The sequence below is a fragment of the Pteronotus mesoamericanus genome, unplaced genomic scaffold (genome assembly GCF_021234165.1).
Source record: "Pteronotus mesoamericanus isolate MK-2021 breed Mesoamerican mustached bat unplaced genomic scaffold, CSHL_Meso_final contig_105, whole genome shotgun sequence".
NCBI lineage: Eukaryota > Metazoa > Chordata > Mammalia > Chiroptera > Mormoopidae > Pteronotus > Pteronotus mesoamericanus.
In genome coordinates, this window is record NW_026555006.1 from 7,802,852 (window position 1) to 7,821,686 (window position 18,835).

General features: G+C 43.0%; 1 protein-coding gene across 4 annotated transcripts in view; it reads right to left on the reverse strand.

Annotated features, from left to right (window-relative positions):
• DAB1 (DAB adaptor protein 1) overlaps nucleotides 1-18,835 on the reverse strand; it is a 566,428-nt gene that overhangs the window by 12,210 nt on the left and 535,383 nt on the right. For all 4 annotated transcript variants that reach the window (XM_054573791.1, XM_054573799.1, XM_054573809.1 and 1 more), the window contains exons 10-14: nucleotides 16,389-16,451; nucleotides 13,931-14,039; nucleotides 7,748-8,296; nucleotides 1,964-2,091; nucleotides 1,504-1,614 (exon numbers count right to left, since the gene is read on the reverse strand). In XM_054573791.1, coding sequence (XP_054429766.1) covers nucleotides 1,519-1,614; nucleotides 1,964-2,091; nucleotides 7,748-8,296; nucleotides 13,931-14,039; nucleotides 16,389-16,451 — 945 coding nt within the window. In that variant the 3' untranslated portion in view covers nucleotides 1,504-1,518. The remainder of the gene's footprint in view (nucleotides 1-1,503; nucleotides 1,615-1,963; nucleotides 2,092-7,747; nucleotides 8,297-13,930; nucleotides 14,040-16,388; nucleotides 16,452-18,835) is intronic.

The following is an 18,835-nucleotide window of genomic DNA, read 5'->3' on the forward strand; positions in this document are numbered from 1 at the left end:
CTGTTATCCTGATGAATGGCTTTTGTCGCCTGTTGTTCATTCATCAAACTTCCCAGGGCAAGATGAAACATGTGAAATAAGACATACGCAAAGGGTAGAAAATCTCCTGGGGATTCTTCCCAAAGGAGTCCACCCATGATCCTCAATTTTTCTCTTCCTGAGAACACTAAATTTGTCTTTAATTCTCCCGCTCCCCAAATAGCTTTGTAATACTGATACTTCAAATGGGCATTACATGGTTTTACATGGTACCATGTGTTATTATGTGAGATTGTACTATCACGATGTGGCAAAATATACAGTATATTAAGTTCTTTGATTATGAAATCTATTAACAAAATGCATTTTCTTTTTTCTTTCTTCTTTAATTACCTGTTTTATTTTTTATTGTATTTTCTCCAAAACACTGTCTTAGCTTTCAGTTAATCATCAAAATAACTTACACATGAACTGAGAATGATTCCCATGTAGCCTCTCAAGCCCTTTATGAATGGCAGCAACTATCTACCGTTTTAATGGTTCTGACCCTGCTGTTCTGGACTAAGAAAAGGAAGAAGCTCTGTGGGTACAGCCTTGCAGTGAGTCCCACACATTTATGGAAAACTAGGAAAGTGTCTGAAGATTGAACACGTTTTTCAAGGACTGACCTTAGAAATCATGTCTCGGTAACAAGGTGTACTTCTGTCTCCTGAGAAGGTTTGCTTCATCAGCAACTCTTTCTTTCGATCAAATCAGATGTATTGAAATTTGAGTGCCCAAAGCCACTTGTAGGAAATGTAAGTACACTTCTCTCAGAGTAGCTGCTGATGGAATCTGAAGTGGGTGGGTGGCAAGCCACGTGCTGTAGCACAGGTGCAAACAGCAGCGCCTTCGAAGCGAATGCTACGTGACTTTGGGCTTTGAATTTCCCTTTCACATTGGAAAGGGAGCAGGAGCCCCTTTTGGCTAGACAAAATGGACTACCATGACCTTCTATCTCTATCCATCTTATTTCAAGCACTACTTATTTTTGCTTCTTAGTCTGGCTTCGCAGTGTGTTTGTTTGGTGACCTCTTCAAATCTGTGGAGTGTAGGCAAACGCAGTGACACTTTGCTTAAAAGAGTGAAGCATCTGAACCACATCTTCCTGAAAATTGATCAAGGTGGGCAGAATATGTCCATCTCAAAGTTGACGCTTTCAGAAACCAAATCCACGTTAAGTAGTATTGACCATGCCTCATTCTATCACCACCACTTACTGAGAACATATCATTAGTAAAATAATATGGCCATTCCCCACTCACCCTTACCCCCACCCCCAATTCATGTCAAAGGTCATGCATCCATGAGGAAAAATAGGATGACAAACAGACACCAGGCAAGGAGAGATAGTACAAGCATGAGAGGTACGCTCAGGCAAGGAGAGATGAAACAAACACCAGGGATGTAAATTTCAAAGTGAAAGCAGGCAAAAGGGAAAGCAAATAGCTTAAGGATGAAGGAGATAAAAGGACAGATACCTACCCAGACCTGCGCTATCTAGCTACCGGCCTGTGGACTTATATTATCAGCACTGGGCTCCCCACTGGGCTCCCCAAATGGATCACTGTTGGATGAGGCCTGTGATCCATCAGGCTAGAACACAAGAAGATAACACTTTTTTTTTCAACAACTGAAAATATAAGACAGCAACGCATACTTTCATGCACACAAATAGTCAGTTCTTTTAATGGAGGCAGCAACTTTCAGTCAGAGGCGGCATACCCACAAATGCAAGACCCTGTAAGAACAACTTAATAAAAGGACAATGTTTTTCAGCTGCTTGTTGAAACATAAAAGAAAGCCCCTTAGTAACCCCTTAAAAACTTAAGTGCCCGGGCCAGCGTTCTTTCCTGTGTAAGTTTCCTCATGCATTGTCTATTGCAAATACAGAGGTTTTAATCTTAAGAAAAACAAAATCAGAAAGAATAAGCCCATCACTTACAGCTTCTTGCTCTTCGCTCTTGCTGGGGCTTTCGAAGCCCTCTTCGAAGATGTCATCTGCAGTAGGATCACTGGCATGGGACGCAGATGATTTGGATGGAGAGCTCTGTCTGGGGGCTGGGGTTGGAGCTGCACAGAGACCATGCAAAGACAGGAGGCATCGTCAGGGTCTGGCTGTAACTGTGTGCTCCCCACAGAAACCTCAGGGATCAGGTTATGTCTGAGTCACATCACAGGACTCCTTTTCCTATTACAGGTCAAGTTGGTTGAAGAGTTTAATCTCTCTTCTATACATATTTATCTTGTCCTCTCACATTCTTGATGGTCAGAAAGGTGCTGGTCCACATAGATGAAATCACCAGTGGCTCTCAAGGGATGGTCCCTGAATCAGTGGTAGCAGCCACACCTGGACACTTGCTACAAGTGCAAATTTTTGGACCTCATTCCACACCTACTGAATCAGAAACACAGTGTTTCTGCACACTCAAGGTGGGAGCCATATTGTTTTTTTCCTTCTCTCTTTCTTAACATCATACAATTAATTCAATAAGAATAAGTAGATCAGAGGACAATAACACACACTGATTGAATACCTTCTATGTATCAGATATTGTCAGAAATTAAACAGGTAATATCTGTAACCCTCATAAAGCCTCTTTGGAGCAGGGGTATGACAATTACACAGATAAGGCAAGGGAAGGTTCCTAAGGCCACAGACTTGGCAACCAGTAGAGCCAGGCTTCCTATCCTGACACACAGTAGGTCTCTGATAAACACATCCTAAATAAATAATGTCTCAGTGATCTGGGAAATGGCTGTAACTGCGGGGAACCTCACAGTTGGCACCGTACTCCTTGTTCTGTAAGAATGTGCATTTGCTTAAAATCATCCAAATAGGAAAGGAGGAAGTAAAACTGTCATTGTTTGCAGATAATGTGATAGTGTACATAGAAAACCCTATAGACTCCACCAAAAAAATACTTGACCTAGTAAGCGTATTTGGCAAAGCAGTGGGATACAAAGTCAATATTCAGAAATCAAAGGCATCTTTGTTTACCAACAATGAAATGTCAGCAACTGAAATCAGGAAAAAAAAAATCCCATTTGCTATAGCAACAAGGAAAATAAGTTACCTAAGAATAAACCTAACCAAGGAGGTAAAAGACCTATACACAGAAAACTGCACAACACTGAAGAAATTAAGGAAGACACAAATAAATGGAAGCATATACCGTGTTCATTGACTGGAAGAATTAACATCATCAAAATGTCCATACTATCCAAAGCAATTTATAGATTCAATGCAATCCCTGTTAAAACACCAATGATGTATTTCACAGATATAGAACACACATTTCAAAAATTTATATGCAACCATAAACAACCCTGAATAGCTGCAACAATTTTGAGAAGGAAGGAAAAAGTAGGAGGGATCACAATACCGGCTATCAAACTATATAACAACACCACTGTAATCAAAACAGTCTGGTACTGGCATAAGAACAGACACATAGATCAGTGGAACAGAATAGAGGGCCCAGAAATAAACCCATGTGTCCATGGTCAATTAATATTTGACAAAGGGGACAGAAGTAAAAAATGGAATAAAAATAGCCTCTTCAACAAATGGTGTTGAGAGATCTGGAAAGATACATGCAAAAAATGAAACTCGACCACCAACTTATATCATACACAAAAATAAACTGAAGATGAATAAAAGACTTAAATATAATCTGTGACACCATAAAAGTCCTAGAGTAGAACATAGGCATAAAAATCTCAGATATTCCACACAGCATTATTTTCACTGATATGTGCCCTAGAGCAAGGGACATAAAGGAAAGAACACACAAATGGGACTTCATTAAAATGAAAAGCTTCTGCATGGCTAAAGAAAACATCAGCAAAAGGAAAGGGGAACCAACCATATGGGAGAATATATTTGCCAATGACAACTCGGACAAGGTTTGATCTCCAAAATACATAAAGAACTCACATGACTTCACTCCAGGAAGACAAACAACCCAATTAAAAAATGGGCAAAGGACCTGAACAGACACTTCTCCAAGGAGGACATACACAGGGCCCAGAGACATATGAAAGGATGCTCAGCATCACTAGCCATCAGAGAGATGCAAATTACAACCACAATGAGATACCACTTCACACGGGTCAGAATGGCCATCATAAACAAATCAACAAACATTAAGTGCTGGTGAGGTTGTGGAGAAAAGGAAACCCTAGCACGTTGTTGGTGGGAATGCAGACTGGCGCAGCCACTGTGGAAAACAGTATGGAATTTCCTCAAAAAACTAAAAGAGGAACTGCCTTTTGATATGGCAATTCCACTGCTGGGATTATACCCTAAGAGTCCTGAAATACCAATTCAAAAGAACCTATGCACCCCAATGTTCATAGTGGCACAAGTTATAATAGCCAAGTGCTGGAAGCAACCTAAGTGCCCATCACTAGATGAGTGGATCGAAAAACTACGGTACATTTACACAATGGAATACTACGCAGCAGAAAGGAAGGAACCCCTACCCCTTGTGACAGCATGGATGGAATTAGGGAACATTATTCTAAGTGAAATAAGCCAGGCAGTGAAAGACAAATACCATATGATCTCGCTTATAAGTGGAACCTAATCAACAAAAAAAACAAGCAAGCAAAACAGAGACATTGTTTTACAATCAGAGACATTGAAATAAAGAACAAACTGACAGTAACCAGAGGGGAGGAGGGAGGCAGAAAATGGGAAAGAAGGGGAAAGGTCATCAAGGAACACGTATAAAGGACCCATGGACAAAGCCAAAGGAGGATAGGATTGAGGGTGGGAGGTGGGGGTGGGTGGGGCAGGGGAAAAAGGTGATGGTGGTGGGGAAATTGAAACAACTGTACTTGAGCAACAATTAAAAAAAAAAAAAAAAGAACATGCATTTTCTGTCCTGGCCTTCCCACATTTTTCTCATCTCATTTGTGCCAGAGATTGATAACAAATATGCCATTTGAAATCACTCTTCCTTCAAAAATTTCTAGTTTGCCATTGAAAATACCAGTCAGTGGCTAAGACCCAAGTGAGGGGGTAGCGTGACTTGAGTTAGTAGCTAAATTTCAAGCACCACTGATAAGGCCTCCCTACAATAACTTTCCACAATTTCCAAAATCTGGGTGCTTATCAGACAGTAAGTGAATGAATATAAAACTTGGTGCGCTCCTTTTGCCTTGAAGAAGCTAGGTACTTTTAGAATAACAATGCAGTTTACTGTGTGCCAGCAAGCCAGGCACTGTGCTAGGCGCTTTGCATTCATTATGCTCTCTAATATAAACACTGTTATTGTTTTATTTTCTTTCTTGATGATGAAGATACTACAGCTCAGAGAGGTGATGTGTCTTTCTCAGGGTTCACACAGCTGTGAAATAGGAGCACTGGGATTTAACAGGGTCTGTCACCATCTACTCGACTGTGCTTTTCTATTTAAGGTTTACTTTTGGCTTAATTGATCCTCCAGTTAAAACATTTGAAAGATGATGCTGATGGAGAAGAGGACAGAAAGGTTGGTTTCACTCCTTTTCTTTAAAATAAAAACATTAAGTTTTTCTCTAATTTAGAATGAAGTCTGTTTTGCCTCATGAGATGATTATGGAACAAACTAGTTAGAGTGAGTTTAGTGAGATAAGCTATGGGAAACACCCTGATAAGTTGTGGGCATTTAATAATTATTAGTGTAATTCAATTCTGAATTGCAATTGACATTGTTCGTTGCTTACTAAAGGCTAAGAACTCCAGCTGAGCTGCCCATTCTGAGAGGTACATTGTTCATACTCTGAATGAAATCAATAGGGAGTATTACCAGGAGTTTCTTTGTGCAAGTGTCTTAACCTTTAGAAGGTTTTATGGAATACCTCTAACTATAAAACAGTGATTCTCAGTCTGTGGCTATTTCACTCCCAAGGGGCATTTGGCAATATCCAGAGTCATTTTTGATCATGACTAGGGAGCAGATGTATACCAAAGGCCAGAGATGCTGCCAAAAATCCTGCAATGCACAGGACAGCTTTCCACAAAAAATACTTATTTGGCCTGAAACATCGATAGTGCCTAGGTTGCAAAACCCTGCTCCAGAACACGGCAGTAGACGAGAAACCTTCGTTTTGTTTGTTTCATTCTCTGCAACTTTTCCCAAAATGCCTCCTATGTTCTAGATACTATGCTGGCAGTATGAGAAGTACAGGAATGATTGTGACCTATCCCCTGCCCTCAAAGAACTGAAACTTCTCTCTTTTATTTGTAACTGGTACACTGAGAGAGAAATATTTGTTTTTAAAAGATGCCTGCTTATTTATGCATGAATGTCATTTCTTTAGCATTTTGTCTTCTTATTTGTTATTCTTCACTGAAACCCTGAGTTGCAGTTCATAGAGATGCCCCACTACATAGATCATCTGGCCTGAATGGACGTAGGTTGCTTATATACATAGAAAGCGTTCATTTGCAGAATTGCACCCCAAGTCTGGCTAAAATGACAATATCAAATTACATTAACATCAGATTTTTTTTTTTGACAATTCATGGTGTTAGCCAAGCAGTTATCCGTGTCATCTGTGACAGTAATGAAAACACCAAAATCAGTGCTCCATGAGCCTCTTCCTTCCTCTTATCAATTGTCAAGGCAGAGGCTGAACCACCAGATGCTCTCCCTGAATGGTGTTGACCGAGCATAGATGTGTTCAAGTGTATCTGTGTTCTAAGTGGATGCACAGTTCTGGTTTTCCAGATGTTTGCAGTAGAAAAGTGAGCAGGAGTTGAACCACTGAATATCAGAATTAGAATGGGGCACCCTGTTCTCACTTATTTTACCATGACACAGCTGTGGTTGAGAGAAGCCACACACCTGCCCAAAAACACAGCTTGCGGTAGAGGAGCCAAGATTATAACACTGGTCCAGGCCTCTGCACAGAATCACTCAATATGCAATAACAATGACGATAAAACTACTACAAACTCTGTGAAGTATATAATGTTTTAGTACATATACCATTGAATCTTGTTGATAACCCTGAGCCTCAGACAGATGAGGAAATCAAAGCTCATAGAAATAAAATGACTTGCGCTCAGGCACACAATAGTAAGTCATAAAGCTTCTGTCCAGGCTCCCAGCCCAGAGCTTCCTGTTATGTCATTATTTTTTCTCTCTGACTGGCCTAAGCTCTGAGTCAGAATCTGGCTTCAGCTATGCCAGTTGTAGGAGGGCTTTTGGTTGCTATATCTCTGTCCTAAGTTTTCCTCTGATCTTAATTTTCTAAATTTTTACCCTTGTTCCTTAAAATTTTTCAACTCACATATACCATTCATTTTTATTTCAATGAGCTATACAGAAATCTCTGTGACAGAGCTGGAATATATATAAATGCATGCAGCAATAAATCAATGAATGAGCAAATGAACAAAAATCTAAGAGGCAGAGTGGTACAGCAGAAACACAACAGGCTTGTATTCAGTTCTACCACTTCATCTATTCTTTTTGTCTTTGGATCTCGCTTTCATTATCCATCAAACAGGTCCAACAAAACTTGTCATAAGCATTATTATGAGTATAAAAATAATAAATATAAAGCATATGGGGGAGATATGTGTGTTATAATTGGTACCGAACAATTGGTAGCTATTATTACTGGCAGTAAGACTAACATAAACAAAGGGTCCTATTGAATGTACGTAAGATGAGTTCTCTGACCCTAGAAACAAGGCATCACTCTCATTGGGTTTATGAAGGACACTCACGTGAGTTGGTCGATGGCGTGGTAGAAGTCACAGGGGTCAAATTCAACTGGGAGATGTCAAAGTCATCACAGTCATCTGTATCCTGTGCCACCCCGACTTTGTTGAAGTAACTGGAGAAGGCCTCTGAGGTACAGGTGAGGGAGGGTTGGTCGGATTTGCGGGAGGGCACTGGTGGAGGCTGGGCCATCTGGAAATCCTTAAACATTTCTTTCCCCATTTTCTGCCTGGGCTTGTCGGTCTGCGGACTTGACCTGGTAGAGTCACCCGTGGCTGGGACGGTTGCAAGCGGGGTGAGGGGACCTTGGAACATGGCGGCTGGCAAAGGCATAACAGTTTGTGTGGGCATGAAGGCGGCTGGCGGAAACTGCCCGGCCACAGTTGGCCAGGGCTGCTGAGTGGCAGGGAAGAGACCCGGCTGGCCCCATGCGATGGGCTGAGCCCCCGGCATCACCTGAGCGACTGGTGGCTGAGCACCCATGGCAATCTGCTGTTGGACGAGGGGCTGCTGGCCCCAGAAGGATGGGAGGACGGCGCCCATTGCAACATAACCTGGAAGGGTGAAAAAGAAGGGTCAGGCATCCTGGGAAAGAATAATTCATGGAGTCAGGTGATGGGAAAAAAGTTACTGAGCAAACTACTAAGCGTCAGGCTGTGTGCCAAGGACTGGGGATGCAGGGGTGCATAAGATAGAAGTCTCTGCTCTCATGGGACCTGCCTTCCAGAGCAGTGGTCATGGAAAACCTCTCTAAGGAGATGACTTGTAAACGGAAGCTGGACTACAGCGAGGGAGCAAGCCAGGCAGGTGTGTGGGTGATGATAATAATGTTTCTACAGTTGTTAAAGGCTTCTGAGATCACAGAGGCTCCATAGCCAGTGTGTCTCAGTGGAAAGAGCAGAGGACTAGAAACCAGGCACATCTGGCTTTGACTCTTGCCTCCCCTTTTTGCTTCACATCTCAACTGCTGGATGTGAAGCCAGGATATAACATCTCCTTTCCCTGCATCAAAGCCGTGTGCAAACTGAATACAAATGGGAATGTTGGACTTTTAGAGGCCAAGGTGAAAATTCAGACTGCCACTTCTTATCTTTGGAATTTTGGGAGGGCTTGGGAGCTCTCTAAGGTTCTATGTCCTTATCTGTTAAATGGGCATAAAATATCTTGTGCCTCATTTGGATGGTTTAAAGAGTGAATTCATAAATTTAAGATGTGAAGTCCTATACTTGACAAAGAGTGAACATTCAGTAAATGTTAGCAATTAGTATAATTTTAAGCAGAGCCTATAAATATGTTCCTAATAGCTTGTTTGAATAGAACAGACATACAATAGATGGTAGCTATAGGTATTATTATTATGGTGCCAATTTTAGAGATTAAAAATATAGGTTATTCAGGTGAACCTCATAACAGTACAGGTTGGGCACTGTGAATAGCTAATGGGTGCACTCACATATGTTATTGTGATAAGATAAAATCATTTTAAAAAGGAACACAAATGATACTTTATTTTTAGAAGAAAGGGAAGGGAGGGAGAAAGAGGGAGAGAAACATGATCATTTTGGTCGCCTCTTGCACGCCCCCACAACCTGGCCTGCAACCCAGGCATGTGCCCTGACATGGAATCAAACCAGGGACCTTTTGGTTTTCAGGCTTGTGCTCAATCCACTGAGCTACACCAGTCAGGTCCTCCTCTTTACCTCTTCATCCCCATTTTCAATTCTTATTCCCACTAACACCTTTCCCTTCAGCCACTGCAAACAATACTCAACCTGCTCTCTCTCACTTCTGCTGGTCTATACACCTAGAAAGCCATCCCCTATTTCTGCATGTGGCTACCCCAATTTGCTTTTTGAAACTCAGTTCAGCCTCACCACTGCTGGATACCTTCCCTGCCCTCTAGACTCAGTTGGTTCTCTTTCTCTGAGTTTCCACAGTCCTCGTGTTCATCTCTATCATGGCACTTGTCACACTGCCTTGTAATTGCCCGGTTATTCTGTCTTCCCTCATTAGACTGGAAAGAACCTGTTAGCAGAAATGCTTTATTTCCTTTCTCCCTCCACTGTGCATCTAGCACAGTTCTGGGCACACACTGATTGCTCCATAAATGCTTCAGACTGGAGAAAGGCTCTATATAAAGGTGAATGAGTCATAGTAGAATAAACACCTGCATTGCATTTTTCCAAGTATACAACTAAACTCCAAGGTCTGGAAGTGCTGTGATCTCTGATGAATCTGGTGGCAGGGATTTCCAACCCCTCCCCCTTTATCATTTTTTTTTCCTACAAGGAACCAACAGATGGGCTGTGCACACTTTTCTGGAGAGAGCTATTAACATGTCTCTGTGGTTTCACACACCTGTCTCAGATCAAAGTCCAATATTCAAAAGGAAAAGAAAGGCGCACAGGGTAATTGGGCATCATATTTGGGAACACTAACTTTGCCTGTGGTGGGCGGTTCCCGCAGCCCGGACTCCTCCCAGATCGGTAAGTTAAAGTTCTCTGGACACACAGCATGGTGCATGCCTGACGGGTCACCTCAGAGGCAGGGCTGTGGTAGTCCTGGACACAGGAAGCCACTTGGTGGCTGCCACTGCAGCCACATAACAGCTTAGTAACTGTTTACTCATTAATGTTCAGCAGCGGAGGGAAGAGGTGCTAAGGAGCATCTGTTTATGCCATGGAGTTCAGCTCAATCATGAACCTCCTTGCTGTGAAGTGGAAGGAAACACCTGCACTACTACTGCTGCCTTGCAGTTAGATTTTTTATAAGTGTTGAAAATTGCAATTTATAACCAGATGCTGGTACCTGGGGATATACTCATTATTTGCAAAAAGAAAAAAATCAGACTAAAATGTAAGGAAAACACTGAAAATGAAGGCACTTCCCCAGCATATACAGAACTTGCATGGTGCCTCTTACCTGTGTTATTTCATTTACCTGACTGACTGATTGATTCATTCATTCAGAAATATTCCTACCGGGTATCAGCACTGTTTTAGTCTTGGAAGATGCAGTAAAGAATAAAACAGTTTAAAAAAAATCCTTGCACCAGTGGAGCTTACATTTTTAGAGAAACTGCAGATGCAGGCGGAAGGCTGGACATAGCTACACAGAGGGCAAGGAGCGGAGCCAGGGCTCCTGATGACCGGGTAGCAAGCATCAGGTGAGTGCTTACTTGTGAAAATGCTGCCAGGCACTGCTTTTAAGTACTTCACTACATGTTTAACTCGTGCAGTCCTCAAAACAGCCCCATGAGCTGGAACCTTGTTCCCATTTTACAGATAAGAGCTCTGAGGCCCAGAAGAGATGTAGCCGAGTATTGCACAGCTGTTTAGTGGTGGAGTCTACTTTCTCCAGGCCCCCCAGGCCAGCTTCACCATGCACAGTCAGGAGGCCGAAGACGTAAACTTTATTATATGCATTAAAAAAAATTCCAAGAAGATAAAGGAAAATAACATAAATAGGACAAGACATGTTTTCTTCTACTTTAGAAATCAGAGTAATAATAATAACAGTATTTTCTACATGAAACATCTACAAAATACCAGCATTCTTCAAGGCATTTAACTTTTATTTAATCCTCATGATACTGTTGCAAGGTAAATAATATTTTCAATTCAGTTATAAAGATGGAGAGACTCTGCCTCTGATAGGTTAAGTAATTTGCCCAGAAGTCTAAAGCTTATAAATAAATGGCTGAGCTGGGATTCAAACCCAGTCTGTTGGTTGTAAAAGCTTCCCACAGCCTGTCCACTGTACGGTATACCCCACTTCATTTCCCTATGCATCTGTCATTGGCTCTACAATTAGAGATGGGTAGACAGAGGTTCACCAGCTACAGAGATTTTTAAGGCCAGTTAAGGGAGAAAAAAGGGCAGATAGTTTAACACCAACTGAAACCTAGTTTTGTTGCTCATCATATTTTAAGTAGGATAAGAAAGTAAAATATGCTAATAAAAATTAATTTCAGACTTGTGTTCTAAAACTTGGAAGCTTGGAAGTGACCTAACCACCGTTTAAAAGATTTTTTAATTTTTTTTAACAGTGAAATAAACCAAATCTGGATGTGCAGAAGTGGCACATTCATAGTTTGTAGCACAGCTGGTCAACCGGCAAGACTGAAATCTCGGCCTTCAAAGCCCTCATGTGGCACAGGCTGGGGAACAGGCCCAGAGCAGTACCGTGCCTGGTACGGGCAGGTCCTCAGGTGCTTTTCCTCAAATATTAGGGCTGGGAGACACAAGAAATTTGCACCCAGTCCCACCCTCTCACTTACAGGGAAGGGAACGGCGACTTGGAAGGGCCAAGTCATTCCTCTTCTGCCTGGAGCGCTCCTAACCCTGATTCCTTCTTGACTCTCTCCCTCGCTGCTCCCAGTCCGCTCATGTCTCATCCTTGCAGGAGCCCCTCTCATTACAGCCTCTACTTATACCCACTCTTCACCTGCTCCAAAGCCCCCATATCCTGCTCTACATTCTCTTTTTGTCCATACCCTTATCATTTTCTAACATATTATATGTCGTTTTTATATTGTTGTCTGTCTCCCTAATAGAAAGTAAGCTCTCTGCAGACAGGAGTCTGTGTGTGTTGTAGTCACTGGCACACCCCAGGCACCCAGGACAGAATGTGGAACACAGCTGGCACTCAATGAATATCTGTGGGTTGAACACGCCTGCAAATTAGTGAGTTAGTGCCTACAGTTCCCATCACCTGTCCCAGTGTATCTTCATGAATCACATAATGAGGACAATGCATGGATATTCTGAGCACAGGGTTGATGGCACAGGCAAGTAGTGCCTTTTTGATGGAAAACTGTTATTCTTATTTAAAAAGTCATACACGACTGCCGAGGAAATTTGAAGATCCACATAGATTAGGAAAACTATTCATCACCAGTAGCCTGTTTTAAAGACGGATAAAAAAAGAGTCAATTGGAAAACTTAGCAACTGAATAAAATTTCTAGGCTACCAAACTTTGTTGCTTCTGAAAGTTCAGAATGATCTCTGAGCTCATGATGAATAAGTGTAACTATTTCAGAACAGGATATAAATTTTTAATACACTTTGAATAGCAATGAGGTTTATATTTGGTGACAAGAATTTGCTTCTAACACTATGTAATTAAAAGTAATTATTTATAGAAAAAATAATGCAAGAAGATTTGTATTCTAGAATACTTAAATTAGATCTGCTATTTGTAAGAGTGAAGTAGAAAAAGAAAGGTGAAGCTATAAACTTCAAATGTGTAGTTAAAGAAAGCGAAAGTCTTTTATGTTTTCCCTATATGTAGAAAGCAAAATTAATAACACCTTTGGCTGTGCCAAATTGTATGGACTGGATATATGCAGTGCTTGACGCCATGGAAACAAGATGCCTGAGATCCCACCGATTTGTAACTCACCTGGAATGCTGTTACTATATACAGGGTCCGGCACAAATAATACCCCTTTTTATTACAAAATCATAAGCATGTAATTTCGTAACATAAGAATATCACACTCAAGCATAGCATATGACATTTTAGGTGAAATGTTCAAATTAAAACTATAAATTATTACACCTATATTATTACCCTACCAACTACACCCAAGCAGGCGTTACTTCTGCCAGACCCTGTATTTTTACTCCGTTGTACAAGTAGTATGTGTATTTTAAAGAACATTTGGAAAACAGAATAAATACTTTCCAAATCACTAAGAGCCACATCGTTTCTCAATTCTCTGTTAAGCAGTTTAGTCTGGTTCCTTAGGTTTCTCATATGGGGCACCTCCCCCACCTTGAATCTACAACCCAATGAGTCAGATCACATCTATCAGATCTCAAGAGGTTTTAAGGAACTGACTCACCAAATCCCAATTTGCCACTTTTCCCCTTTGGCTGAGATGGACAGGAAGAAATGGACTTGTATGGATTGGCAAGGCTGTGTGTGCACCAAGCTCCCTAAAGCTCTACACCTGAGTGACCTGGAATCTTGAACACTCCAGGCGAAAGACGTCACTGAATTCCGGCCCACAGCACACGAGGCATTTTTAAACATCATCCCCCAACCCCATGGCAGGTTTTCAACATTGCCCGACGAATTTCAAGGGAAGAATGGTGGTTCCACGGGCGCTCTGGCATAATCCAGCAGCTGGTTTCGTCAACCCTTTCTCCAAAGGAAGGAGAGCAGGTGGAAGAGGGCTTACCTGAGGGTACAGCAGCAGTGCCGAAAGGTACAGAACTAAACATGTCTGCACTCGCCGGAAGTGTCTGAGATGAAGACGGGATAAAGGCATCACCTGGAGTTGCAGGAGTCTGTCAGGCAGAGAGAGGCGGAGGGTGCATGAGGCTCCTGGGAGGCCTAGCTCAGCAATCATCAAGGATGGGAGGCAGTAGGTGCAGGAGTTGTGGGGGGGGGGGGGGGCGGGGGGTGGGGGGGGTGGGGGGGAACGCTGCAGAAGCAAGCCACAGCCCAGGCCACTTAGGCAGTGTGCAAACCATAAGTTGGTTACACAGATTATCTGTAAAACGGGCAAAATGATACCTACTTCTAGAGCTTCTGAGGATTAAATGAGATCATGCATTCAAATCACTTAGGACCATGCTGAGGCATACAGTCGGCACTCAGCAAACAAAGGCCAATATCATGATGATTTAGTTTGAGTTCCTACCTCTTAGGGGTGATTTCAGGCCTTCGAGTTTTTCCATATCTGGCTTTCCCTTTCTAGTCATGGTCAACTCAAACTGACATACACTCACCCACTCAGGACTCACTGTGTGCCCAGCTCAGGGTTTGTCACTAACAGCATAGTCAATAAACAGTTGTTGACTAAATGAACCAATAAAGCTTAGCAACTGGAACAGAGATCCTTGTATGCTGGTGCCTCCCAGAATTTTGCCTGAGTCTTCACTTGCAAGAAGAAGAAAATATTTTCAAGAAGATGATTTTAAAAAATGCCTGACATGCAAACTCTACATGGGACCAAGCTGGAATTCCAGAAAGGTAAGCTGCATGAACCGGTGGGTGAGGTGAAGGGTACTGAATTAAAAACATAACTGTGCAGTTTCTTTTTAAAGGTCCTCACCTGTTTACAGAGGCCCTTTGCCTACAGAATATGTCTTTTCGATGACATAATATTCTTATTTTTCCCCCCTTGGGATAGACTGGGGTAAGTAATTAATCCTGAAACCGTAGCAGTTAGACAAGGCCATTTTTAGACTAGCAGCCTGTGGGAAGAATGGCATTGTTCTGAGGATAATTAAATACCCATTTGGACTGCACTTGGGTTCAGGGCCAGAAACACAGCCATGAGATGCTGTATTAAGCACTTTTAAACACAATCAACGTCATTCTCTTTTCCACAATGTGACCTTGGGTGCGTCACATGCCCTCTCTGGGATTCAGTTTGCTCATCTATAAAATATAGGGAAAAGGTTGTAAGATCACTTCAGGCCTTTCAAGCTTCATAGTCCCATGGTTCTGAGATTTCCGGTGCCCAGGACACAGCTGTTCTGCCTGGAGATGGAGGAAGGAATGAGATGTGCTAGAGCTGTCCAGCTTCCCTGGAGACAGGAGCTGTTGTCTCCTCCTTCACAGCTGCTCTGGACATCAGGTGTGAGGAACAGAACAGCTGTGCCTAGATTCCCTGGCGGCAGCTGTGGGCAGCAGGGTCTCGTGCCATCTGTCTTCTGTGGTGAGGTTATAGCCTTTTCTCTGTGAGGCACATCTCGCCAATGAACCATAGCACCATCCCTGGGTTTGCACAACTGCGCAGTGCCCAGGGGAGCTGCCCCTCCCAGCAGCTTCAGCTGGTGCAGCTGTGGCTGACTGCTCTCCACCTGTCTCTGGGGAGTGGGTATGTGGGTATGGGGGCGGGGTGGAGAAAGGACCTGAAGGGGCCATCTCCACTGGCTCTGTTGTTTTCAGTGGCTATAGGGTGGCCTTTGAATGCACCCAATTCTCAAAGCACTGGGTTCCTCTTTGGTTTTGGTTTTCGTACCTATTTTTCTTCTTTTCATTTCAAATGAGGGCTTCCTGCAATCTCTGTCTCCCTTCAAGCAATGACTGAGATACACTGGCTGAACCTGGAGCTGGGAATCCAAAGCTTTGTGAGAAGCTCAGGAAAGCTAGCAGGCAGGTTGGAAGAGGGGAGGAGAGAAGAAGAGGGAGATGGGAAGGAAGGTAAGAAGGAAAGAGCAGAAAGGGGTTGGGGAGAAGATGCTTCCCTTATTGGGCAGACCACCTGGGAGTGCGGGCTCCGGGTGGGCGCTGTCAAATGCCTCATCACATTTGTTGTCCTGTTGAGTGTCTTGCCCGTAGTCCCAACTAGACCACGTGCTCCTTGCAGGCAGCGACCACCTCCCATGCATGTCCCTCTCCACTGCCCAGCGTAATAGCAAGCACCCAGGTGATCTGTAATTGCTAATGCATGATCTCATTTATTTCTCAAAACAGAAGCTTGTATCATAATTCCTTTTAAAAATTAGCCAAGGAAATTGAGATTTAGAATTACAAGTTATTTTGCCTAAGTCACACAGCTTGAAGGAGTCAGAGCTGAAATCCACTGGCAGGCCTCTTTTACCCCAAGGCCGTATTCTTGCCACTTGTGAGGCTGGAGAAGGGAAAGGAAGGGCTGCCGGGCTCGGAGGGCAGTGCATACTTACGGGGGGAGAGGTTATATCAGGAGGGGTGGACATGTCCCCAAAAAGTTCTAATTGGGTCACAGCCTGCAAAGACACAAAAGATAATGATGAAACCACAAGGAATGATGTTGATGCTGCTGGGCACTGCTTGAAAAACAGTATCCTATGAGGACAAGTATTTCTCTTTTTCAACACAGCTATATAAACAATAAGCCCAGTGGGTCATTCCTAGGCCTCATGACCCTAAAGACAGCCTCTGGGATGCGGCCCGAATCAGTTCTTGCTCCCGTGTGTCTGGCTGTTTATCTGGGCTCAGTCCAGGAGATGTGGGCTTGGCCACCTCCCATGAACACTGCTAATGCCACTTCGCACATATTTACCACCAGTGCTAGCACTGTCTCTGTTCTCCGGGAGATAAAGGCAAGTCCCATCAATGTTTTTTCTTTCCTGAGTGCATCCACACATACAAAACGCCTTTCACATGCTAAGTAGAGTAGGATGTGACTTCATGGCTACCTTCCCATAAATGCTCCCAATAATGATGACCCTGAGAGGTAGGCATCACCATCCCCATTTTTACAAATGAATAAACTGAGCCAGATAGAGGTGACCTCAAGGTCACGCAAGCTACAGCTGGAATTTTCTGCACACAGAGTATGCAGTCATGTGAAGTCCCTGAAAAAGTCTGTCTTGAGAATAAAAAATGTAGTTGGAGGAAAAGAAAACATATTTAATACCAGGAAGGGCATCAAAAACAGCCCAGCATATACACTATTAATCACTCCTAGGAACTCCATCGCGGCAGACATCATATCATCTATATTCCCCATCCATCATATGGCAGTGTCTGAGCAATGCCAGCTGTAGCTGTGGAAGAAGCACTTTAAGATATACTTAGAAATGAATCTGCATACTCTCCCAGCTTCAGAGGCTGTAGGGAGTCTATGGCCAGGATGCCAACAGCCTGACTTGAAGTATATAATCACATGCTTTGTGCAAACCTGCCCACTGAGGAAAAAATGCTCTCTTCTCCTCTTTGTATTTTGACTGATAGCTTTTTATTGGGGGAACCTAAAAACACCACTCAGTAGAAAGAACAGGGAGAGTCTGCCTGCCTACCACGCGGGACCCCTGAACTTGAATTCTGGATCTCTACAATTCACAACGAAGAAAGGAATGCTCTCTCCTGCTGACAGGTGGGTGAGCTCTGGCTGCGGGACGAGGCCCCCCCACCTGGGATCCCACTTCCAACCTCTGCCACTCCTCAGAGCTTCAGTTGCCTCACGGGGACAATGGGGGTGGTAATACCTCCTTTGCAAATTTCTTGACAATATTAATAGCAGGACTTTCTTTGAAGTTTGGCTAAGCATGGTTTAAAAGGCACAAAAGGCTCTTTTGGCTGAAAGACGCTTAGCCTGGCTAACTGACTTTCACTTATTCCCTTTAAGCTTTCAGGTTGAATATCGATGCCTGATATAAAGCAGGGTCCTATACATACTAATTTCCTTCCCAACTATGCAACGTTTTTTTCCGTATACACAGAACAAGTGCTAAGTGCTGGGGACATAATAATGAGAAATGTCAAGTTCCTGCCAGCAGGGAGCTGACAGTCTGGTGGGGACAATCCACAGATAGAGATAATTTCAATATAATGTGGCAGGAATGGCAACAGACATCTCAATGGGTGCTGTGGGAGCACCTAGAAGGGACCCAGCCAGCTTTTGGCACAGTTTAGTGAGAGTCTTCTCAAAGAAAGAGCCCTCATCTGAAACCTGAAGAAGAGGGGCATTAGCCAGGCAGCCAAAGAGAGCGGGGACAGATGGAAATACACGAGCATAAAAGATGGAGACCCAGAACTGTCTGAGCAGGTGGGTGTACAAGCAGTTTGGTGTAATCAGTGTGAGGGTGGAGAGAGGAGCAGGAGAGGAGACCAGCGACGTGGACAGAGGCCAGGTTGTAATGGGACTTGGGGCATTTCACAGTCCTTCCTGCCAGCTCTTTATTATCTTGATTCTCTCTCAGAGGGTAAGAGCCCACAGGTACGAGATAGTAATGCAATGGCCAGCACGCAGAATACTCTCCAAATCAGGTTGGACACTAAATACCTCCTTGTTTCATTACCTTGTTTCCAACATGTTATATTACTTGGTGAAACTGTGCCAATCCTTTAGACTCTCCCCCAAATTCACATAAGTAATAACTCCATTTAACTCAGACGGAGCTTCTGGGCTTCCTTGCAATTGGAACTCAATGTTTTTAAAATGGTCCACAACTACTTTCACTGGTAGGAAAATATTAAAATGAAGTTAATAATTAAGTTACACAATATATTTTTCAAATGAGTTGAACTCGTGGCATGCTTTTACTAACATCATAAATATAACTTACTGGCTATTTTTCTCCTTAAAGACAACTTTTAAAATGACCTTCGTTCTTGAAATACAGACTTCCCTCCTGCCTGATAACTT